Below are 27,069 nucleotides of genomic sequence, written 5' to 3' on the forward strand. Positions count from 1 at the left end.
ATTGAATAAGTTTTTTATATGTTATTAATTTTTTTAGCTTCTATAGTTTTAATCACATTATAATGGACTGGTGGTAGGGCTTCGTGCAAGCTCGTGTTGCCTACCCACTCGTCAGATATTCTACTGCAAATCAGCAGTACTTGGAATTGTTGTGATCCGGTTTAAAGGGTGAGTGAGCCAGTGTAATTACAAGCACAAGTGACATAACATATTAGTTCCCAAGGCTGGTAGCGCATTGGCGAGGTAAGCGATGGTTAACATTTCTTACAATGTCAATGTCTATGGAGGTTGATGACCACTTACCATCAAGTGGCTCATATGCTCGTCCATCTACCTATACAATAAAATAAAATAATAATAATCAACAGGTCCGCCCCGAAGATATCTAGACATACCTACTATGTATAAAATAAAGTCCTTAAAGTTATCACCCACCATGGAATTTGAAAAGGTTGGCTTTGCATATCTTTTAAATGAAATTCGACGACAAGATGAAATTCCTGGTGTTAACTTTAATAACCTTTAACATTCAAAATTCTTTCTTTACCTCTCTGTTCTTCTAGTCTTTCTGCTCTCTTCTCTGTTCTTCTTCAGGTTTTTTTTCTAAAAATACAACATTTTAAATTACATTTTATATTATAATTCTTACGGTCATCTTCGCTTTTAGTTTTAGTACGAGTTCGTAATCTACTTGGTATTTCTTCAAAACAACCCAGTAAATATATATTTTGTTGTGTATGATTTTCAAAATTTACAAATTTTTGATTTATTGCCTCCATGTGTTTGTTGTTAAAATTTTACAGCGACAATCATTTATTTCAGGTAATGTATGGTCTTGTAACTTTTTTTTTAGATATATGTTTTCCTACTTTTTTGGTTTTGTAATCCATTTTTTTCTCTCTCTGAGTCTTCCGAATCTGTTACGAAATTTCCGTAATCGCAGTTTAGTCTCATTTTTTACCATTGATTACATTTTTCAAGGCATATTATGAACTTACCTTAATAGTTCGTCGTCAGCCATTATTATGTTTCTTAAGATTAGTAACATTTTACTTTCACACTAATTAACTTAAACTATAACTTTAATAGACGAAAAAAGGGTAATTTTAAAAGTTTTTACTAATTAATAGTACCTATGTCAGCAAATAATTGACTAAATAGGTTTCAATAAAGAAAAAAAACGGTCGATCAGCCAGTGTTACTAGCGTGAAAAATCACTAAGTAGGATTTAGGGATTTTTCGAATCGAGCACACATTTATATTTTATAAATTGGTTTTAATTATACATAAAACTCAGTCAACTCGTGACTAGAACATGTGTCTCAAAATGGTATCCAAACATAACAAAATAAAAAAAAAAGATTAAAAATCTGAATATTACATATAAAATGAATCTCAAAACTAATTTACATATAAAGTTATTTGCAATTTTTATGTAGAGGAAACTTTCTAAGAAAATAATTGTCATTTAATGAAAATTAAAGAATTAAATTCAGTAAATTTACATAAGTTTTAATGGTCGCGTAATACAACCTCTTTTGGTTTCAAAAGATTAATAAGAATAAGTTTGAAATGTCAAGTTTATCAAGTAGTAACATGACATAACATCTTTGTTCTCTCGAATATAATTTCTGTTTAAACATAATTTTAACAAAATAAAAGTTTTTGAAAACATGCTTGAAGTTAATGGGAGCGATGAAAACTTAGAAACTAAAATGGAATTAAGGTATTGTTTTTCTAACTGGACTTTTTACGTCACCCTAATCGTTAAGTTTTGGACATATTTTCAAAACCTTTATAATAAAACCTAGCAAACTTTTTGTTCGAGTTTGAGACAATTTTATTTGATACACGCTACGGCGCTTTTTTACTAAAACAGATGGTAATTTCTTTGTATAGAATTCTGCAAACACTCATCAACAATAACTACGTTAAGGCAACATCGCATAATTTTTGTTGATAATGAATGAAATTATACCATCACAAATACATGTGAACAACAACTACCATTTTTTTCTTATACGAATAATACAGTTATATAATGCAATCAACAGATCAACTGTACTTATACACATTGTAAAAGTCATCAAAATTTTTGCATACAATTTCCAATTATTATAGGATTTACGTTTTTTAATCCCTCTGCGTATTTGAATTACCTAATTATTTTACGTTCTGTTTTGCTTGGCACAAAAATAGTAAAAGGTATCATTTACTGATGGAAATAGCTGGTCTATAAGTGACTATTTAGACTGAGTACAAACATAATATGAAATATGTTACTTCACTATAGCATAAAGATGCATTAAATGTAATGTAAAATAATACTTGAATCACATTTTTGCGCAATAGGGTAATTAGTGTGATGAAGTAAATACATATCTCGATGCTGCAATTAGAGATAACGAGAAAGGAATGTAAAACTCAGATTTTCTGAAATTGAAAAACTGAGATTACATAACCAAGAAGTGAGCGAAGCATTTCGGAATCTATTATTATTATTCGATATACAAATATCCAATATGATAATATTATTAACCATAAGATTATACATTTTTATAAAAAATTAATTATCTCTTTAAATTATTAAATTAAAAAATTGTTATTACTTTAATTAATTTACAGTTACAGTTAATCTAAGCCCGTTAATACATATATATGTATATTATGTAGGTTTCAAATACTACGAGATAGCAGTGTTTTGTAATGGACACGTATGTATGTACTTTATGATTGCATATGTGTGATGCAGTTACTTATTTTTCCATTATTGTGAATAACAAAACAAAGCCATTATACGGTTATTTACAAGAGTTATTATATATTAACGTATGTCTAATTTTAATATTTATGAAATAATAAAAATCATAGTATTGATATTATATATATCTAAAAAAATAATTTAATTTGCTCTTCTCATGTTATAATTGTTTTTGTAACCATTAACCCCCGTGCAATACTCAGCTCCTCAATGCACGAACAAACTCGTTCATGTGACAATAAAATGCGAACAATGCAATAGATATTCTTCGATATTGTCAAATAAAAATAGCGGACTGCAACGTATTGCCACTTTGCATACGAGGACGATAACCATGTAAATCTATAAACGTTTAATGGAAAACTGTCAGCCTTCAGTGTTTAAATCAGTGCATCAATAAAACTGTTTACTTGACGGATTGAACGCAAATCAATAATTGCCATCGTTACTTTGGGATTACGTTTAATTCAATTTAACGCTCGAACACTTATTTGGCACATATACTGGGCCAAATATATACACTTGACTTATATATTTATATGTATTTTCATTTCTATCTATGTATATAACAAAGTAGTAGCCAGTCAATATCCAATTTAAGATGCATCCTCTTCTCTTAAAAATAAGTTTTGCCGTTATTCCACTACGCTATATATATTTTTATTCTTCATAAGTGACCTTCATTACGATGTTTTCCTTAACCGCCGAGAACGATATAAATGATGAAAAGTGATTTAAACCTGCGAGCAATGATTATTATTGAGGGCCTTAGTAGAAGGACGAGCACATGCGATGACCTTAATTAAAGTCATTTGCTTTTTTGTTTCATTTAAAGTCACTTAAGTCAATCTACTGAATTACTAATAGTTAGCTGGCAATAAACTGCCACCATGAAATCAGCCGTGAATGTTCAATTAAGCATATTTATACCAATCCTATTTCTTACAAATTAAGATGATAATTTATTCTTAACTCTTTGCTGATCAATTGATTGTATTAAATATTATTTTATTTTTTTATACTATTAATAGGCCAGCGTTTGACCGTTGACTTGCCTGATGTTAAGCATCGACACGGTCTAAGATGTTAGGTAGCACGCTTGCCTATAAGAAACCTGTTTACTCTGGATTTGAAGGCACCAACATTGTACCTATCGGGAAATACGGACTCAGGCAAAGCATTCCAAAATTTCGCAGTGCGAACGAAGAATGTAGACTCAAAGCGCTTCGTACGTAGGCGGGGAATTTCCACTGTGTACCTATGGCGCTTTGGTCGCGTTTGCCTGGCCGTTCGATAGTAAAAAGGGGGGTTTAAATAGTGTTGGCTAAAATCTTAGCTAATTGTTTCTAGTTTGAACCCGGACAGGCACAACTGAGTTTCCATTTGATTGATATAACTAACAAGATAGGTTAGTTTCTAAGGTAAGCTCAAAGATGAAACCTGCATGAGCTAAATGAATAAAAACTGAACAACTTTATGAAATGAACTCCAAATCATGGAACACTTACTGCATTTTTATTATTTTATTTTACTCTTTCACGTTGAATCATATAACGTTATTCGTATTCTCTCTGGTTGGGTATTGGGTATCGATCTTGGGTAATACCTACTTGTTAGTTATTTCATGGTAGGCTTGATACGAGTTCATCGTGATAGTTAGCAATCAATCATACTAATCCTCTACCGCTATAGGTGAGCGATCAATTGTAATTATAGTCAAGTAACAGTAAGTTAATTATTATATAATTATATAAATTAGGTGTAATTGCAAACACAATAGATATAGCATCTAAGATCTTTGTATAATGTTTGTATAATGACGCAATGTCTTTGGATTCTAGTGATTAATTTCTATCTTATATCCTACCTGATAAATTTAAAAAATACTAATCAAAATATACTTTGCAAATATACTTTTTATTAATAATGTATTTTTGATATTTATTATCTTACAAGTTTATTAATAAATTTTACTCGTTAGTTTATTTATTTGTCGGTCAAATTTCATCTCGTTTTCCACTCATTTGATTGATTGATTAACTGATTACGTTGAAATTGACCCGGATTTTTTGTTTTGGTGACAATACTATCTAGCGCCTAAAAGGATTTTGGGTACATTTTTGTTACATACACTGGATATTATATAAGTTGGCCGTGATTAAAGTATCTATTCTATACCATAGAACGGAAATAATTCATAAGGGACTTTATACGATAATACGAATTCTAGGCGATATAAATAACAATAAACATTGCAGCATAGTCCCTAGAGATTTTTTGAGAAACAATTTCTCACTTTGTCACTTAAACTAAGTGGATAACAGATTATTACCTACTTACTATTCCCTACGCGTTTATCGAGTCAGAACGAAAATGTATGATATTCATGAAAATGAAGCCATCGACCCAATTCTCTCCGAGTTAATATACCATTTACTTAGAATTTAGCTTCTTTACTTGAAGTAAAAATAAAGTATGCTGTTATGTCGTATATGTAAAATTCATCTTATGAATGTAACGTTTGAATATATTAAATTAATATAAATACAAGCCTCCTGTGTCTTCTCGTGAAATATTTATAATTTATTTTTTTACTCGTGGTAGAGCTTTGTGCAAGCTCGTCTGGGTAGGTACCACCCACTCATCAGATATTCTACTGCAAAACAGCAGTACTTGGTATTGTTCCGGTTTGAAGGGTGAGTGAGCCAGTGTAATTACAGGCACGAGGGACATAATAGCGATGGTTAACATTTTTTACAATGCCATTGTATATGGGCGTTGGTGACCATTCCATTAGGTGATCCATATGCTTGCCCACCTTCCTATTCGATAAAAAAAAATTTTAAACATCAATATCCCGAAAAATTTAATATACCTTCGCAACAAACGATATGAAAGTGTAAAATATACAATATAACTTAAACACTTAAACCGATGAACCGATTTTGATGAAATTTGGTTTGAAGCTTTTATATCGAATACGTCCCTTCCCAAACACGCCGGCGAAAACTAATAATTAATATATATAACAAATAAACTTTTATATCAATGTCGCGGTCCGTTGTCCATTCTCTAGGCAGCAAAGTTCAGTTTCTGAGCTTTGAAAGCACCGAAAAAAGATTGGGTTTGGGTTACAGGAAATTCGAACCAGTCTCTTGAGGACATCTTTGAAATCCCTCAACTCCTTAAATGATACACGTGGACCTAAGAAAACTTAAATTTAATATACCTACTAAAAGTCTACTTTTATAATTCAAAACTGTTAAAAAAATTTTCAGTTGTAGTTACACCATTTATATTATAATATCCGTATATCTTTCCGCATACATTCAAATCTTATAGTATGAAATGTAAACTTAAAAATGTTTTAAGAAATGCCATAAAACTGTCATAAAATGTATATATACAACTGCTCGGAGAAGGTTTTTTTTTTGCGTTTCGTTTTTAGTTGCGTGTTCACGAGGCAAAATCTAACTGTTGTTTTATCAACACACATTGGCCAATTTTGTAATAAAATAGATGAATAATTGAACCAGTTAATCAACAAACATTTAAAAATTTTTATGAAATAGTTGTTGACTTACTAAAGTATTGCAAAAGTTGCCTCAAAAACTGACAACTATTTGGAAACGCACCATTATACCGTACAATACTCGTATCTCGTGAGCTGGGCATGTCTCCAGGCCCGCTCGCCAACTCATCACGTCCGCATGATTCCTATCATGTGATATTATAACTCATAACATTAGAATTTAACTCTGTAACACATTTTATTTCACGTTCTTTCTTGAATATCTTCCAAATATTTTCAAGAAATATATTATTCACCTGCATTGCATTATTATCTTTTTTCTAGATAAATGAATACATTAGAGAAATAAATTATCTATACTCCCTTACTTATATTTTAAATACAAAAATAACTCTGCTTGTCTGTTATCTCAACATAACTAAGCCACTGAATCGATCGTAATCAATTTTGACATTGAGATAGTCTGTGTCCTGTACCTGGGCTGTAATTTGTTCGCCTGAAAAGTAACCCCCTCTAAATTTCCCAGTTATGAGCAAAGGCCTCTTCTGCTCTAAAGGAGACTCATTCCACCACGCTGTATCAATGCGAAATGGTGTGTGACTAATGTGGCAGTACAATGTTTTAATTCTCAACCGAGTACGAGATGAATTTGATAGTGCAGCTAGGGATCTCTCTTATTTTTCAGATTATTACAAACATGTTTTTATCTTTATTTTGAAATAGAAAATCCTTGAATATAATTATATAAAGGTTATGTTGTTCATACACTTCTATGCATGGTACGGTTTTTTATTATTCATAAAAACATCTTTTCTATTGTACTCTTTTCAAGTAAATTCAGGTCTGCTATGTTATCTGCATAATATGTTAGTCATATAGTGTTACAGCAATATACTATCTTTTTCCATGAATATATATTGAATAATTTAAAGATACAAGGGTCAATACATATTATGAAGACAGAATTGAAAAGATGTATTTTTGATAAACATTTATTACATGTAATAGAGAATAATACCTCAAAGCCGCAAACCACAAATTAAAAACAAATAATGATACTATCCATAAGTGACAAAAGGTTTAAAATAAATACTTATAATCTATTACATATCGATATAAAAAATCTGAAATACTAAAAGTAGAAATTAAGCTAACGCCAGCTAATAATCCCTGAACGCAATTTCTCAACCTACGTATATAGAAATACGTGTTTCAATATAATATGGTATTTCGATGTGATAAAATGGGGTAATGAAAAGTCGACGGTGGCGTTAACTCACGCGCTATTGAACCGTTCTTTATTGGTGATTACAATCTGCCACAACTCAGGGCCAATAAAAATACTAATAAATTCCGCCTGCGAAAACCCGAAGGATCGAAATAGCTACCAGTTATTTGAAGAATTGTTTGTATGTATCTAAGAGTAATATATAAACTAGTGGGCTTTTTAAAACCAAAGAATAATATATGCGATAATTTTAATTAAATTTGTGTATTGAGATAATATAGGTAAAAATCATAAGATTTCACTTGCACTTATGTAATTGATCCGCGTCTGAGAATTTCCAATGTAAAAAAATAATACAATATATCAATGTTGTTTATTAAGCATTGAACGACAAGAAAAAATATTAGAATCAGTTCAATTTACTTGCGATTATTTCAATGTAGAACTGCATTCATTGTTATTGTACTATTTCACAATGCTAAGTGAATAAATGAGCGGAAATATATCGTTTATTCATTTATCCCATCTCGTGAACAGAGTAATTCTCCTATCCCACTACTGTATAGGACTCTTAAACCGTTTAAGACTGATCCCCTCATGGACTATTCTCGGAAGATAGGAATTAGACTGAATTCTAAAATAAAATGTTTTACTATGTATTAACACTTATACGTGAAATTTATTTAATTCATTAAAATTAAATTATTAAAATAGGCTAGCTCTACAGGAATATGGTACATATTTGGAAAGTATAAGATATATGGTTATAGAGTTTTTCTTATACTAGTTTTTACCCGTGGCTACACTTCAATGATATTTTTCGGGAAAAATGTATGCCAGTCTCTGAATGCTGATGCTGAAAATCACGTCGATCTGCAAGGTTATTGCTCAGAAGGACAAGCCAACAATAACAATTTCTGCATTAATGATATTAAGAGGGGTCGTTGACCTCATTAAGCCCTCATCAATAGCAAACTTTATTTTAAACCCATCCAATTATTCTCTTTACAATATTAACATAATATTGAGTTTTATATTTACATCAACAAAATTGTTTACAAATTTATCTTGTATAAAAAATATTTCAGAAGTAGGGCACTGTTCTGCTCGTTTTATTATATGTATGGATTCCAATTAACTTGATGTACGCTCTTACTACTATTATGATCAATGTTTTATATATCGAATCTTGCTTTAATTTTTCATATTTTTTTCGAATGTAAAATTACTGAGTGCTCAAATATGATTACGTAACGTAACGTTTACTGTGACACGTTAAAATATGCAAACATTAATCAAATGATCAATACATCAATATATATAATGTATCCTTAAATAAAATTTTGTTTCCTCTAGCGTAAAGAAAATATAAAAATATTATGAAATCTAGTCTAAGAGTAATTGAGTGAATTTTTCCTTTTCGCTACTTGAGCGTAGTTTCAATATTATACTTCGTTTGCTTGCACGAGCGTTTAAGTTAGTTTAATATTATTTTTATTAAATACGCTATTTATTAAAAAGCGCTCACTTATAACTTTAAAAAGGCTTTTAATTTTACTTGCAAAATTGTTCTAAAGAACAAAATCCATTACGAATCGTTATGTTCATTTTAATGTAAATTTTATAGTATAATCATGTATACTCTCTATGGATTATTTTGACTTATATGATATTTATGTTTGTTTACGTTTGTTCACAGTCATGGAGAAGACTTGATCGTAACACCCTTCGCGCAGGTCCTGGCTAGTCTGCGCAGCGTCCGCAACAATTTCCTATGCCTCACCAACGTACCGGTTGCAAAGTAAGTAAAACTTTACAAATACCTACTTTCTCAGATATTATATCTCTATATCTGCAGGTTTTACTTTAATAAATAGAATAAAAAATAGTTTAATTTTGTTTTAATAGAAATAATAATTGCAATAAAATATTTAGTCACTGTTTCTAATCTAAAATTACCGACATGTTTCACAAGTCTGATACGTTTACCTGATAAATAAAATCAAATAAATAATACTTTGTCAGCGTTATCTTATTGACGCTTATCAGATCGCTATATTACATATACGATAATTATTATTTGCTCGAAGCTTAACATGTGTTCAAACATTATTTTAAAGAAAACATTAAAACAATTATTATATATTTTTGAAAATTTTTAACAATTAATATATATTAAATTATATAATTGAATATGCTAAATATATTAAGGTAAAATTAATCCTCTTTTGATAGTAACTTATCTTTCATCGATAGGCCTGTGATTATCTAGTTATACAGATAAGAAATAATTGATACATTATTATTACTGGCTAAAGTATCGTTATAAGGACTTATGTTATAGTATTTTCTTAAGTATTAAAATGTTCTTAAATATATTGATGATTATTAAAACTTTCTTTTGACTGATATATTTATTTTATTTTTAATTATTTTAATAGGAAGCCAATGTTGCGTACAATATTAACATTGTCTTATATATAAAAAGAAAAATTCAAAACATTGTATACCCCACGTAAAGGCTAACTCAACATACATAATCTCACAGACGTTCTTTGTTATATTTACTTTCAGATTGTTTTTAAGTTGTATTGATGGTCTTGCTTTATTCTTAGTGGTAACGTTAAAATTAAATTAATCTTTAAAATTATTGATTCATAAGTGCTCGTTAGAGCCACATTAAATAAATTATATTTTTATTTAATTTACAAATATATTTGTCGTCGATATCATTTTTCACAACATTTCATAAATATTAGGTAATGCATTCCAAGTATAGATACTCATTTTTTTTTAAATAAATCCTTTACGAATAGCGCATCACCTATGATAGGTCGATGAAAACATGTTAGAATTCTTTATGCGAGTATTATTAAAAACACTGTACAATTTTTGATCTAAATGGGATAAACAGCTTAAAAACGCATACCGCATAAATAAAGAAACATTAATTATAATATAGATTAATTAAAATACTAATCTACAACATGTAGAACTAGCGCCGAGTGTGACCCGGACCATGGAGGCGGTGGCCCGAGGGGACGTGGTCCTGGCGGTATCGCTGGACGTGGCGAACGCCTTCAATAGTCTTCCTTTCGTGACAATAAGGGAGGTGCTTCGATATCACGGGGTGCCTTCCTATCTCAGAAGGCTGTTGGGGGCATACCTCCAGGATCGGGTGGTCCTCTGGGAGAGGGGCGATGGGCGACTTGTCCGGCGTCGAGTAGGCTGCGGCGTTCCACAAGGGTCGGTACTCGGCCCAATCCTGTCGAACGTTGGCTTTGACTGGCTCCTGCGGGCACCCGTCTTTCCCGGGATGGGGGTGCTGTGCTACGCGGACGACACCCTCATCACGGCGACGGGACGTACTTTTCAGGAGGCAGCCCGCCTGGCTGAGGTCGGAGTGTCGCTCACGATCGATCGAATCAGGATGCTGGGCTTGAGGGTCTCTGTAACAAAAACGGAGGCCCTCCTATTCCACGGTCCACGTCGAGGTCCCCCTCGAGGAGCGTCTATCACCGTTCAGGGAACGGTGATTATGGTGCAGGCCCAGATGAGGTATCTGGGCCTGATTCTGGATGGAAGATGGAGCTTCGGGCAGCATTTTGTCCAACTCAGCCCGAAGCTCATCAACGCCGCTGCCGCCTTGGGCCGCGTTCTACCCAACGTAGGAGGGCCGGAAACACCTTGCCGGCGATTATACGCTGGTGTGGTGCGCTCCATGGCGCTGTACGGTACACCCATCTGGGTGGACGCTCTCACTGCTCGTAACAAGGCTCTTCTTCGGAGACCACAGAGAGTCATAGCGGTGAGAGCGATACGTGGTTACCGTACAGTGTCATGGACGGCAGTGACACTTCTCGCGAGCGATCCACCTTGGGAACTCCAGGCAGAGGTGCTTGCGGAAGTGTACCGGTTTCGGGTGGAAGCGAGGTCGAGGAGCGACCGTCCAGGATTGGCGGAGGTGGAGTAAGCCAGGGCTCTAGCCCAGCGAGTCTTGATTCGCAGGTGGGAGGAGGACCTGGGGTCCCCCTCGGCAGGCCTGGCGACAGTGGAGGCGGTCCGTCCCCACTTGAGTCGCTGGGTGGAACGGAGTCACGGCACACTCACATTCAGGCTGACGCAGGTACTTACCGGACACGGTTGCTTCGGTAGGTATCTGCACCGTATAGCGAGGCAGGAGGTCACTCCCTCCTGAAACGAGTGACACGGCGCGTCACACCCTGATTGTAGGCGGAGACCTCTCGCTGCTGAGCGTGATAAACGCCATGATCGGTAGTGAGAGGGGCTGGAAGGAGATGATCTCTTTCTGCGAAAACGTCATGTCGCAGAAGGAGGCTGCGGAGCGGGAGCGTGAGAACAGTGCTTCCACTAACCCGCTTCGCCGAAGAAGACCGGGGAGAAGACGTCGGCGCTATGCAAACCTTCTCCTCCCGCCGTAAATGTCACCGGGGCTAGTAACCCGAGAACCCCTTAGAATTTGGAGGCTTGCAGAGGCGGGCCTACCGTCGGGACGTCACGGTAGTATGCGCAAGCGATCCCGTGGCGTCCCCCGAAAAGACGGTGTGGGTATCGCTGGTTTTTTGGTGGGTATTCCGGCGCCTTCAGCAGCGGCGAGCCCCACATACCCCCCCCCCCCCCCCCCACTTAAAGTGGGGGAAACGCGTAAATGCGTTTTTCCAGCGGAAAAAAAAAGCGCCGAGTGTGTAATAATTATTCTCCTCATAGAAAAGTCGACCAATTACAAAAATCAACTATTTTAATATTAAACAATCGTAAACACATTGTTTCCATTTTTATAAAGCCTTAAATATATACAAATAAAAATTAAAAATAGCTACTGTACAAATTGTGACGAGAATGCTAGTAGCTTTTCCCCTTTGTATCGCAAATTGCTTTGAATTTTATATTAAATAAATATAAAATATACTCTTATTATACTTTTCGTAACTAGACGTTTTTAATGAGGTGATAATGAAATATCTTGTAATCTTATATTACTTAAAAGTATTCGATCGACCTTTAATTGAGACTTGAATATCGAGTCGTAATTATTCACAATTAAAGGTTCTTAACAGTCGGACGTAACCCATAGCAGGTAATTATTTACTAAGTCATCATCATCACCACCCTTTTCGCGTCCACTGCTGAACATAGGTCTCCCCAATGGCACGCCACTGAGCTCGATTTTCAGCTCTTAATCTCCAACCGCTGCCAGCCACCTTGCGTATATCGTCACTAAGTAAGTCATATCTACTAAGTCATACGTTGTAGATTATTTGAAACATGTAACAAAATAATCGTCAGATATTTTATTTATCTTTACGTCAGACGTTAGGATACTTCTTATATCACATATCATGTAATTACACTATCTCACTCAACCTTCATACTAAAACACAACAATGTGATACACAGCTGGTGCTCACTTCTTATTCTAGCCTGCACAGATATCTACGGCCCATAAAGTCCTCTCACTGTAATGGTAATAACGTTATTATTGTTACAAAATTGTGTAATATGATAAATAGCAAGGATATGACAAACACTGTTGCGGAAAGTTTTAACATTGTTATTAATCTCTCGTATGAAGACCTCGACATTTACGATCTTTCAATAAGTTATTAGTACATTTTAGGTAGTGCAGGCAAATGTAAATATTTTTTTTATAAAATAGGAAGGCGGACGAGCATATGGGCCACCTGATGGTAAGTGGTCACCAACGCCCTTAGATATTGGCATTGTAAGAAATATTAACCATCGCTTATACAGCCAATGCGCCACCAACCTTGGGACCTATGATGATTTTATGTACCTTGTGCCTGTAATTACACTGGCTCACTCACCCTTCAAACCGAAACACAACAATACCAAGTACTGCTGTTTTGCGGTAGAATATCTGATGAGTGGGTGGTACCTACCCAGACGAGCTTGCCACAGCCGTACCACCAGTAAATAATTACACTAAACAATTATTGTGCATTATTTGTATATTATCTTAAAATATATAATATAATCATCATTAGTTTGCATTTCATACATTTGGAAACCGTACTGTGCGTTTATCTCTTCCACTCATCTGTACATGCATCCTCTTTTATTTATCCTATTCGTATACTTATTATATTATATCCTATATATTCATATATTACTAAACAATACGAAATATAAACTAATTAAAACATATTTATCGAAAGTGTAGAACATGTAATATACTTCTTGTTATTCTATCTTTTTAGTCCATGTTTAAAAAATGTTAAAGTTAAATTATTACATCATAAACATATTGACGGTATTTTATAGAAGTATATAAAAATGAAGGTCGTTTGTGAATGAATAATCTTTTTATTACGAACCAAGATTAAATAACTTTCAAGAGAGCAAAAGTGCTTCAATTTTCTTTTATTAAGTTGTAGGTTCTATATTTCACGGAATCTTATATCAACCTTTTTTACCTTTAATATATAACAAATGTAAAAAATATTATCATTAAAGTAATTTTACTATTGTAAAAATAATTTTAAGATTTACGAGATTAAATTAAGTGTGTTAATGAAAAATGTTTTGGGTCGTCCTTCGTGAGATATCTCGGGATAGACAAATATTTGCTCAAGGGCAACCTTTACGTAAGATGAGTGGAATACGTGCCTCCCAGTTATTTTCCTACAAAGTCGGACCGTTTTAATGAAGACCACAAATTCTTGTAATGTACTACAAGAGAAATATTTGTAAATAATCCTTATTTCTATTTAGATACACATGTATGTATATAATATTGGGCACGAGATATTTCTTACTATTCCTGTGCGATTATTTTCTCATTCATTTTTCTTTTATGTTTTCTGTTCCATACCCATAAGCAACAAATAAAATGACAAGACTGTGTTTAGGTTGACGTGATATAATAACATACAATGAAAATTTTAAACTTTAAAATTACTTTGTCTTTAACTAATTCCCGCATATTATTAATACCTTATTTATTGACATTTTCTTCATTGACTTAGACAAAATTACGTGACTTTGTCATTCGCTTTTATATTATTAATGATGAATTTAAAGTAGACTAAAAGTATGATTGCGAAAAGGTCAGATTGATTTGCTATATTTGAAGGACTTATGAAATAAAAATATACTAGGTCCTACATATGAAATTGGCGTTTTGTACGGGAGGAATATAAAGTCAATTTTTTTGTAAAATATATTTAATTAATCAAAGTATGCACCGTTGTTATCTATGCACTTTTGCCATCTCATAGGTAGTTCAATGATCCCTTTACTAAAAAAACCATGGGGGCGATAATCAATAAACTCTTTGAAGGCGATTTGGACTGCCGCATCGGAGTTGATTTTTTTCCTTGTAAGAAGTTGTACAAATTTCGGAAAAAATGGTAATCTGTTGGAGCAAGGTCTGGGGAGTTCGGTGGATGTCGCAGACATTCCAATAATAACTCATCTCTTAGTGGTTGTTTGTTGTCGTAAAACAGCCGTGGCCTAGAGCGATTGACCCATCTCGGTTGTTTAGCAGCTAGTTCTTCCTTCATGGTTTGCTTCCTTCATCTATTGTCAGCAGTTGCTGACAATAGATATCTGCCGTAATCGTGTGGCCAGATTTTAGAAAGCTGTAGTGAACGACACTGGCGCTAGTCCACCAAACACTCACAAGTAACTTTTTCTGAGTCAATTTTCGTTTAGGGCGGGATTTGGCTGGGTCTCCAGGGTTCAGCCATTGCGACGAGCACTTCCGATTTTCGTACAGTATCCACCTTTTATCACAAGTAATGATTTGATTTAAAATCCCTTTATTATCTTGTCGGTAGAGCAAAGTATCACAGCAGTCGACGCGTGTTAGCAAGTTCGATTCACTCAATTCATGAGTACGATGGGTTCGTTCAAGTTTTTTTACTTTCCCGATTTGCTTTATTAATACAGTTTTATCACTTACCCTTAAGTCTGAAGTGCTTTATAATGGATCCGGTTCCACAATAGCCTTTAATTCTTCATTTTCCACTTTGTTCTCCGGCCGTCCACGGGGTTGGTTCTGAAGGTCAAAATTTCCAGAACGAAAACGTTGAAACCAAAAAGTACCGTGCTTTCTTTTGCGACACCAGCGCCGTACACATCATTAATCTTTCGTTCGTTGCACCAGTGCTGTTGCAGCACTGGTGCCACGGTAGAACTCGTACTCGTAAATATACCGATATTTCATTGTGCGGTAATAAGCGACGCCAAAGAAAAAAATGATGAAAAACAAATGAATAACTGTTTTCAAAACTCAAATGTACCAGTTAAATGAATTTACCTACTGGTGGTAGGGCTTTGTGCAAGCTCGTCTGGGTAGGTACCACCCACTCATCAGATATTCTACCGCAAAACAACAATACTTGATATTGTTGTGTTCCGGTTTGAAGGGTGAGTGAGCCAGTGTAATTACAGGCACAAGGGACATAAAATCTTAGTTCCCAAGGTTGGTGGCGCATTGGATATGTAAGCGATGGTTGACATTTCTTACAATGCCAATGTCTAAGAGCGTTGGTGACCACTTACCATCAGGTGGCCCATATGCTCGTCCGCCTTCCTATTCTATAAAAAAAAAAAAAAAATTATAAATTTGAATTTGGAATTCTTAACCAAAGAGGCGATATTTCAGGTCAATATAATATATATAAAAATAAGTGATCAGTACGACAAAACGCTAATTTCATATGTAAGGACCTAATATTTATATTCGCGACAGGCTTATTGACTTTTTAAGGTTTTTAAACGAATTAAAAGATTTGATAAAAGTGAGTTAGTATAAAATTATTATTATTATTACCAGGAATCATTCTAACTATACAGGGGCAGATTATGTCGTATAATACCTAAAAAGTATGGCAAAAATCATTTTAATAACCATACGCTTAAATTTTGTATAAAAGCAGAAACGATATTTTTCGATAGAAACCTCGTTTAATGAACAATCTCTTAATTAAGCTCTCATAAAAAAGTATAATGTAGCTAGTTTATTTATTTAGTTTATTGATCTTCGAAACGTTAACAAATTACCGCGTTAAACAAAAAAACAAGTTCTTGTGCAGCGTGATACACAACTACAGGCCACACACCACTACATTATACATGTTTAACTACACAGCTAAACACTGTACTCCTACGAGTACGTTAATGTACATAAATATTTACCATAAAAACAATGACATTAATATAAAGATAAAAGAACATAAAATAATACAAAGATAAAAATAAATAAACTAATGATATAAAAACAAAAAAATATCTTATCGCTAATTAAGTAGAGCTAGTTATTTATTGTGCCTTAGCACTGAATTCTGGTAGACTTTAAAATGGTTTCACTAATTTTTGTCAATGATCAATGATAATGTGTATTATAAAGAATATTTTAATATCCTATTAATCTTCCCAAATACCATGGTACCCTAACATACTCTATTTTTCTCTATTTGACAAAATTACACATAATTCTATCAATATTTTAAACGCAGTAAATTTGTAACATTATGGTGATATTAGTTAGTCTTTTTTATTTTAAACGTTCTTAATCGTGAATATCGTATAAAAAAAATATATCACGGAAAATTCTTCAAAGAGTTCTTCTTATAGACTATTTCAAAGTACATAAATACTTTGAAAAGAAATAGGCTCTTAGACTTATAATCTTCGATGCTTACCTTTAATCTTAAAAGCCGGTCTATGTAACATTTTTCTTATTTATATTTGTACATATTGATTTCACCACTTTACCGATACAACTTACTTACATAACTATATTTAACAAATGTATTTTTTGTATAACTCAATTCTAAATTTTTAATTCTATGATTCCAGATCGCGAAGATCATCAGGGGCCGCTACCGCAGTCACACCGCAACCGAAAAACTTCAATCCAGGGGGTAAGCGAAAATTTTATTTTATATAAAAACACCCAGAACACGTTTGTAACATGTTGGAAAGTGAAATGCAGCTTTGACTATAATAATTATTATAACATTTAAAGAATCATCAAATTAACATTACGAGATAAGAAGTCCTTACATGACAGAATCGCTGTTACTTTTGAATGTTGTAAGTGTCATATTTTCATGTACTTAGTTTGTCTTTATAATTGATCTCGTGCTTCACGGTGAAGGAAAACATCGTGAGGAAACCTGCATGAGTGTGTAATTTCACTGAAATTCTGCCAAATGTGTATTCCACCAACCCGCATTGGAACAGCGTAGTGGAATAAGCTCCAACCCTTCTCCTTAAAAAAGGAGGCCATAGTCCAGCAGTGGGACATTCAAAGGCTGTTACTGTACTGTATTCTACTGAGTGTCATTCTCCTCTTAAATAAATACTGAAAACACCTACGTTAATTTTCAATGTTCATTTATTGTGTTAATTATACCTTTGGGTAAATTTTCTTTGTTGCGTCCTGTGTTATGTATACGAATATCCAATAACATTACATAACAAGAAATCATAGGTGAATTATAGGAGTACTTGCAGACATTTAAAATCTATCAGCTACCATTCATTTAAATTTTAATTGAATATAAAAAAATATTAAATTTTGTCATCCAGTATAAATTTATTTTTATAAAATAAATTGTTAATTGTAGTTGTACTACAGTTAAATTAAGACAAAGATAGAAAAAATGAGAGAATATGTTGCAAATAAATCATTTTTAGCCTGATACATAGTTTATGTTTACATTTCATTTAATAGTAGTTCACAGACAAAATTATTTTGTTATATATACTGTAGAACTAACGAGCGGTGACTATAATACGTGCATCTTAACCGATGATAGCGGTCTCAAGCCAGAGAAAAAGTTACTAAGTTTTCATGTGCTTAATTTGTGTTTATTGGAAATAACATGTGGAATGTGGCAAATAAAATCATGTCTCTTTTGTATCCAAACCTGCATTAGAGTAGCGCATTGCGGGGAGCACGTGTGGCATCGAATCCTGTCTTCAAAAGTCCATAAAACTCTCTATATTTTTTTTTATATTAAATATAATTATAGTTTATAATTTATACCTATAAATTATTATCTACAATCTACTAAATCGATACATAATAACTTTTTGAAAAATTTAAACTTTGATACACTATCTTTTCGTTGTCAACCATGCACTTATCAGGCTAGAGCGACACTGCCTTTGATTCCAATCAAGAATGTGGTGATGATGATGATCTTCTCATTTTCAATTTCGATCACGAAGGCCATCAAAGAATTCCAACTGCCCACAATTGTAGTTTACAAATGCGAGCACAAACACAAGTACACACTATTGTCTCACTGACAATCTGATAGAACACGTTTAAAATATAAATAGTAACACATTTTAAAGAGTTCAGAACCAACGACTTTATATGCTTATCAAGATATGTGAGATGTGTGAGAGTGTAAGCACATTAATGTAAGCATAATTTCTAATAGTTTATTTTTAATTTAATTTCTAAATACAAACTAGAACGACACACTTTTACATACGTAATACTTTGACACACGTAATATGTGTATCTTGATTTTTTTGTCTTATCCTTTCAATAGTGATGTTTTTATCTGATAAAGATACAGAAAGATAACGCGTAAAAATAACTCTTTTCGGGAATTTGTTTTGCGTCTATCGTAATTTTTATATCTATCGTTGCAACTTTTATAGGATGTTAGTTGATAAAAAATATTTTCTGTTCTCGACGAGCGCTTCCGATTATCGTACAGTATCTACTTTTCATCACAAGTAATGATTTAATTTAAAATCCTTTCATTATTGTGTCGGTTGAGCAAAGTATCACAGCAGTCGACGCGTGTTTGCAAGTTCGATTCACTCAATTCATGAGGTACCCATCGTTCAAGCTTTTTTACTTTCCCGATTTGCTTCAAGTAGATTAATATAGTTTTATCACTTACCCCGAAGCCTGCAGCTATCTCTGAAATGCTTTGTGATGGATCCGCTTCCACAATAGCCTTTAATTCCTCATTTTCCACTGTGGTCTCCGGCCGTCCACGGGATTGGTTCTGAAGGTCGAAATTTCCAGAACTAAAACGTTGAAACCAAAAACGTATCGTGCTTTCTTTTGTGACACATCATTAATCCTTCGAGCTGTTTCTGCAGCACTGGTGCCACGGTAGAACTCGTACTCCTAAATAAAACGATATTTCATGTTTTCCATTGTGCGATAATAAGCGACGTCAAAGAAAAAAATGATGAGGAAAAAACAAATGAATGACTGTTTTCAAAATTCAAATGTACCAGCTAAATGAATTTACAAATTCGAATTTGGAATTCTTAACCAAAGAGGAGATATTTCAGATCAAAGTGGTCAGTACGACAAAACACTAATTTCATATGTAAGGACCTAATATTATTACTAGTGGTCTTCTCTTGTCATCTCATAATATTAATTAGAAGCGGCCTCGTTCGTCTAGTGACTATATGAGGTCACTCACTTTAAATATCTTGGGAGCAACATTCGATCTGACAACACATTGGCTTCGGAAATCCTATCACGCATTGCCTACGCTGCCGCCAATTTCGGAAGACTCACTGATGGTGTGTGGAAATCCCATGACCTCAAATTAGAGACAAAGATTATTGTCTATAAGGCACTAATTATCCCCGTAGGCATGCCTCTGAGCCATATAATAGAATATAGTAGAAGTTACACCACCAATACACCATGGTGTATCTACAAATCAGACATCAAAAAACTTGACACATCATCTAAGGTGTCTACGTTCAATTTTACGTTTCAAGTGGCAGGATCACTTCCCTAACTCAGAGGTCCTGCGTCACCCTGGAATTTACGGCATGGAAGCTCTTCTGATGCAACGTCAACTCAGATGGTGTAGGCATGTCCTACGCATGGACGGTCGTCGTTTGCCTAAAGCTGTATTTTATTCGGAGTTAGCTAAAGGCAAACGGAAGCATGGTGGTCAGTATTTGCGATACAAGTACGTGTTTATAAGAAGAAACTAAAAGCTTGTGACATTGACATAGAGGGTTGGGAGGAGCTCGCTTCCCAAAGGGCATCTTGACGCTCTACCGTCTACAAAAAGATCAAAACGTTTGAGGAAAACCGCCTTCACGCACTAGACGAAAAGCGCCAGTTAAGAAAAGAAAGACCTAAGCCATCCTACATACAACTCTGCGGGCCAACTGTATTGTTACCGTTTCGTAGGGTTTTTAAAACCAAATTTGGTCTAGCGAGCCACATTAGGGCTCATGCTAGAAATAACAATTAATTTCTAGGGTCGCCGTCATCGAAATCGATGAGGAGGACTATATATATATAGTCCTCCTTTGGATTTTTATATATATATATGAGGTCGCAGCTTCCAGGTCGAACCAAAAAACGGATAAAAAGTTATTGAGGCTTTTCAGTCGGAAAATTCTCAGTAGCCGTACCCGAAATCTGGAAGTTGGCAGTGTAGGCTTTCGTGCCTTAGAAAGCACGTCAAGCTGTTGGTCATGCGCTTGAACTCTTTCTGGTCGTTGGTGGATTTGTCGTCCCATCTGAGAGCCCATATGCGTGCCCATATGCGCACACACATGTGTACTATAATATGACCTGCGCATTTGGCTAGCTTTCCTTGAGTAAGGCCTCTTTGGCTCAAATCGTTCAGGAGGACATAATTACTGTATAATACCACTAATGTCGCAATTACAGTATTCAATGAGGTAGTTGATCACATTAAAACTGCTTGAGACTAAACCTTTCTCGGTACCGGTAAACGTACAATGTTGATATTTAAAAAAAAAGTTAAAACGTAAAAATACAAACGTATAAATGATACATATACATGACGCTAGATGGCGTTAACTGTAGCAGTAAATCATGTTAATAATATTATTACATACATTACATTAATATCAATTTTTGATTTCTTGGAATAGTTTTATTATATAAAAATTTAATTGGAATGAATATGCAATATGAATACATCATATCTATTAATATAACTATGTCATAATTGGAGATTACATCTCGTTATACTCTGTATGAAAAAAAATGTAGGTAAAATAAATCACACAATAATAAGCATAAATTTAACACTAATTGATTAAATACGCCTGACCCACGGAAATTGTTTTATTTTATTAACTTCTTCAATCAAGTCTTGTTAATGAACAATGAGCTGGAAATATTTCTTGAATCGTGACACGACACTTGTCACATTCAATTACTCTGTTTTAGGCTTGTACTAACATTTAACAATTTTATCTTTACATATGAGTCAACGTCACATTATATTATTTTATGCGTTAGGGACTTTCAAGAGCTTCCTAGTCCGTCTACAAAGCCCTAAGTTAATCAAAAATTTTTAATATTATATATAATATATAATTTTTAATATTATGTATTATAGTTTTAAAAAGTATTTAAAGCTTTCGTAATTAATCTTGAATCATTGACCATCATTAGAATGTTAGCCGGTTTGTTATGAACGTGAATTCAGCATGAATTACAAAAATAAATTCTTTGTCTTCTTCCATGTACTGTTTTCAATAAAGTACACTCATAATTTTATCAAATATTTCTGAAGCAAATGTAAAAACAGTGATGATTAACTACTTATTATAAAGCATATATTATATTTCGTGATAATATTTTGTATGAATATTTAAAAATTATATCAATAATAATAATAAATTGATAATAATTAAAACGAATTCTTCTTTGTCCTCTTTATATGTCATATTGCGATTAGAAACTTAAAACTAGCAGCATTACAGTTATTACAATATTTTTATAACCACAAGTCTGGTTATTTCTTTTTGTTACCTATAAATAATTTGGTAAATTAATATTATTGTGTGCCAAATTTAGCAGCGAAAAAAAGTGTTAAATTTATTTTTAGTTTAACGATCTTCGAATTGTTAATAGTCCTTCGTCAAAAACACTTTACATCACATTCCTTCGATTAAACTAGGTATTGCTAGGTATTAAACTGGGTAAGCGAATAATTATAGCTAACGTTCGCCCAGTAGTAAAAGTCGAAAATAAAAATAATTGGTTGGTTTATATTGAATTAGATTACGCCACTTAAATTAGTCCAGTAGCTATTTTTATATTGTTTTGGTGACTACACGTTAAAAGTGTCTCACGGTTTAGTAAACGAAAAAACAAAAAAGATTATCTAAAAAAAAAAGATTACATAAACTAGATAAGACGACTTTAAATCTACAAATGATTATTGTACATTTTAAAGTTTTTATAATTCAACAAAATGGATATTTAAATAACTTGTATCAGGTTTTTTTTACGACACATGCAGCCATCTCCAAGATGCCATCATTACCACGGAATACGGGATAAATAGGAAGCACATAAAAATACCAAACATAGAAATCGGAAGTTGAAAATTTTAGTTCCATTCTAGTGACATTGCAAATCCTCATCTGTAATTAATAGTCCTGTTATGTAAAATAATACTATCAATTAATTGGCCTATCCGTTATCGGACTGTTACTAATGAAAATTCAATTTTTTCTTCGGTGTTATTGTTTAATTACTTAGGAACAGTTAAAAGATACGCAAAATAAATTTGAGTATAGTGCACTTTTTAAATAGTGAAAATTATTTTACACACGAGCACCAACAGTATACAGCAATAACTCTTATTACTGTCAGATCAAACCGAAAAAGATATTCTATGTACTTCACAATATTGATTACGTATTCAGAAATAAAATTAATTTAATAAAAAAAAACCTTTTAGCGATAAACATTGAAATTCCAATATTAATGCCAAAAAGAAAAATTTACACTATACTATTTAAGGATTTTGTGTTACTGCAAGTCTGAAGTAAAATTAGATCGCTTATATGAAGGGAAGACGAACTTTTTTTTAAGCTTTTATCTATGACTGAGATAAAGGTTGAAATCTTGTATATTTGTCACTTGTTTTGTTCATATTACTCTATTGTGAATCTATGCATATCTTACGCATTTTCGCCTAATGTGATCGAAGTTTAAATACTCTTATTACATTTAATAGGTTGGAGTTGATTTCGTATAAATAGAAAGAAAACATTTCAATCGTAAGGGCTTAATACTTGTAAATGTTTAAATATTTTCATCTTCTTATGATTTATTTTTGATGTGTCGATATTAGCCAAAGTTAAAACAAATATGTTTTGATATAAACAATTATACGTTTATTAATATATTTTATTTTAATGTTCAATTTGTATTAATTGAAAATTAAATAAAGAAAACGTATTCCGCTTTAAAAATAACAATTTCACAATATCAAAATATTTGGTTTATATCTCCAATCGGTACTCAAATAATTCAGAAATCCTCTTAAACAAAAAGCGAGTTAATCTGGAGCGTGACAAGTACTAATGAGCCACTGACTCCCCGACGCGATCTCAATTCAGGACACTCACTGTCACACGTTATTTCCAGTAAAACAAGGAATGTAGGCCATTGCAAAACTTTTCAGACTTACACGCAATTAGTCAACATTAGCGTGATTTTAAAACTTATTGTTGATAATGTATTTAGTTGCCCTACATAAGTTATTATTCAATATGGTGTATACCCACCACTGTTTTAATCCACAAAACCATTAAGCTTAAAAAGAAAATAGTCTGCCAAAACTGAGCTTGATATATCGAATATTATAACTTTAGTTTTAAAAATGTGTTTTGAGAGTACACGTATTCTTTTTTGTGTTTCTCTAGATCTCAATCATTGGATTTTTTTAATCTTTTTAGTACATTGTTTTTTTACACTTTAGCGTGCACACTAGTGTACAAATATGTTAAATTTGTTACGAAACATTATTTAATAGCTGTTCTTAATAAATAATATTGATAACATTTTATACGTTAATTTTATGACATTCATGTTTCACAACGCCTCGTAAGTTATAGTTCTTTTATGACGTCATACACACGTGTTGCATATCACATTTTATCTAGCACAAAAGTGCTTTTAATTTAAAAACTTACGACAAACGAAATAATAGTACTTGTTCTATACGTATGGGTTGATATGAAAATAAAATGTATGCAAATTAAAAAGGTTTTGAATAAAATAAATTGTGAATCGTGCAGTAATTCAAAAAATGGTTTAGTTAAAATATAATCATAATGTGAAATAGTTGAATCGGTTGTCAATTAAAAGCTGATAGTTAATGTGAACAACGTATTAAGCATAATAAATACTACGTCAATTCTTATACGCAATTTAAATAAAACGATTAATGCATGAAATGATCATGAAGTGTACAGTTAAAAAAAAACGCTATATGCGTGATGGTTTTTTTAATTTTTAATAATTTAAGCAGTGGGATTTACTCTACGAATCATAAAATATTATTCGAAAAGAGAAATTGTATCGAGCAAGTAGTAAAATTATTCCAGTTAATAATAATTTAATAGGTTAATGGTAAACTTACATTTATACTCAAGGATAAGATGAAGAGGTGAACGTCTCACATTTAAATTAATAAATAAACTTTATACTATTTAGTCGGTTACATTCATTGAAATACTTAAATAGTCATTATTTATATTATAATGAGAAGAAACAATCCTATTTTATATTGCTCACAGATAACACAAAATATGATAACCAAATTAAAATTTGGTATTGTTAAAATAGCAAGTTGGTAATACTGCGAAATCGATACGTAATTTAAAAATAATTGAGTCGTGCCAAACTTTTTAATTTTATATTCAATGCAGATGCCAGCAACACTAGTGCTTTTGAATTGAATCACTTATCGTCCAATAACGGTGGGATATTACGTTTACGCTACAAATTTTTAGATCGAAATGAATTAGAATATCATATTTTGAACTAAATAAAATACCAACATATTGTTTTTGAATTTTTAATATTATTAAAAAGAAAACGATTCATCGAATGACAAGTTGCAGTTTTTAGTTTTAAGTCACATTTTTTTCTATTCATATAATACATATACGTTACGACGTACATATAATTAATTAGCTATTATAATCAGTAAAAACCTTGTTTCTCTGTTGTTCATTTAAGGTGATCGATATCAATACTGACAGTAATTTTAAACTTTGTAAAGAGTTATAGATACGAAAATATTAAAATATGTTAAAATAACTCATTAAAAACCATAAGGTAAAAAGATATGAGATAAGAAATGTACACAACGGGTTATTAGCTGATTGAAAATAAGACAACTTGGCGCAATACTGATTGTATCATAAATTTCATATTTTAATGACAATTTTCCTTAAAAAAATCTAAGGTAAAAACCTTAATTGCGCCGTACTAAGTCGCGCGAGTCGCAATTGTTGATATAAAATTTATTTTCGAGTCTGTCAAACGTTATATTGCTCTTTTTATTCTCAATATAACTTAATAGAAAATATTATGTGTTTTAAAAACAGACCACAGAAATATGAATAGTTTAACTAAAACCGGTTTCAACAGTGTTTACATAAAAAATAAGATATAGCACAACAAATAATATGACCAAATTAGAGGTCATTTTAAAAATTATGTATTTTTTCTTGATGAAAAATATTATATAGATATGAAACATTATAAAAACAAAATTCAAATACAATTTCGAGTAATTTGATTCTTCATTGGTCTGTCCATCAAAGTCATTTTTGATTATAAAGTTGATAGACAGATTGTCCATTAAATAATTTAAGATTAAATTTACGTAGACAATAAAGTGAGAACAAAAATTTCTAATTATTTTGATACTAGACCATTTTGGCAACATTTTCTTCGATCAATAATTGTTGAAAACATTACCGGTTTATTTATTAGTTATAATAATTTCACGGATAAAATATTATACCCCAGCGGGACTTGTACTTGAATGAACTTAATAAGATACAGCTGTCGCGTACTTTGTGAAAGATACACTTGACTTTTTGATGCGCGTGCCCAGCATCATGTTGCAATATTACGTTACAGGCATCGGTAGACTACTTCATGCACTGAACGGTCAGGCGATGTATCAATGTTTACATACCCTGAGGTCAAAACTCATGAATTATCTATATTGTGACGTATGTGATCACGGCCCACAGACGTGTTCGTTAGCAACAGTAGTGTAATCGCAGAAGGTCGAAGCTTATCAGGACCTCTGTGTGCATCTTTGACAGACAGTATCGATGATTTGAAGGAAAAATAATCGCTTGTTTGTTACCGGAACCGTACTTAAGGCCGTTACTGATAATGTGTATAGTTTGTTATTATTGTTAGAGGTAAACAATTGAATATTTATTAATACACTAGTTTCCGACCGCGGCTTCGCCCGTGTGTGATGTGTCGTTTACTGTAAAATTTCATTATGATCAATTTAATAGTTAAGATGTGAAAGCGTAAACAAACAAACAAACTCACTTTCACATTTATAATATTAGTTATAATGTCGAAACCACATCTTCTGTATTTAAATACATAATTGTGTTATTAGAAATATACACCTTATCAGCCCGGAGCTAATTAAAATATGTAAAGTCGTTATTACTCTCACTTACTTGTGCACTATAACATCAACTTAATGACCGAGACTGAGACTAAGA

General features: G+C 32.7%; 1 protein-coding gene across 8 annotated transcripts in view; it reads left to right on the forward strand.

Moving 5' to 3' along the window:
* Positions 1–27,069, forward strand: part of LOC126768474 (cAMP-specific 3',5'-cyclic phosphodiesterase) — a 341,168-nt gene that overhangs the window by 291,407 nt on the left and 22,692 nt on the right. For all 8 annotated transcript variants that reach the window (XM_050486608.1, XM_050486611.1, XM_050486605.1 and 5 more), the window contains 2 exons: positions 9,221–9,322; positions 17,368–17,432. In XM_050486608.1, the coding sequence (XP_050342565.1) occupies positions 9,221–9,322; positions 17,368–17,432 (167 nt within the window). The remainder of the gene's footprint in view (positions 1–9,220; positions 9,323–17,367; positions 17,433–27,069) is intronic.

The sequence above is a fragment of the Nymphalis io genome, chromosome 5 (genome assembly GCF_905147045.1).
Source record: "Nymphalis io chromosome 5, ilAglIoxx1.1, whole genome shotgun sequence".
Taxonomy (NCBI): Eukaryota; Metazoa; Arthropoda; class Insecta; order Lepidoptera; family Nymphalidae; genus Nymphalis; species Nymphalis io.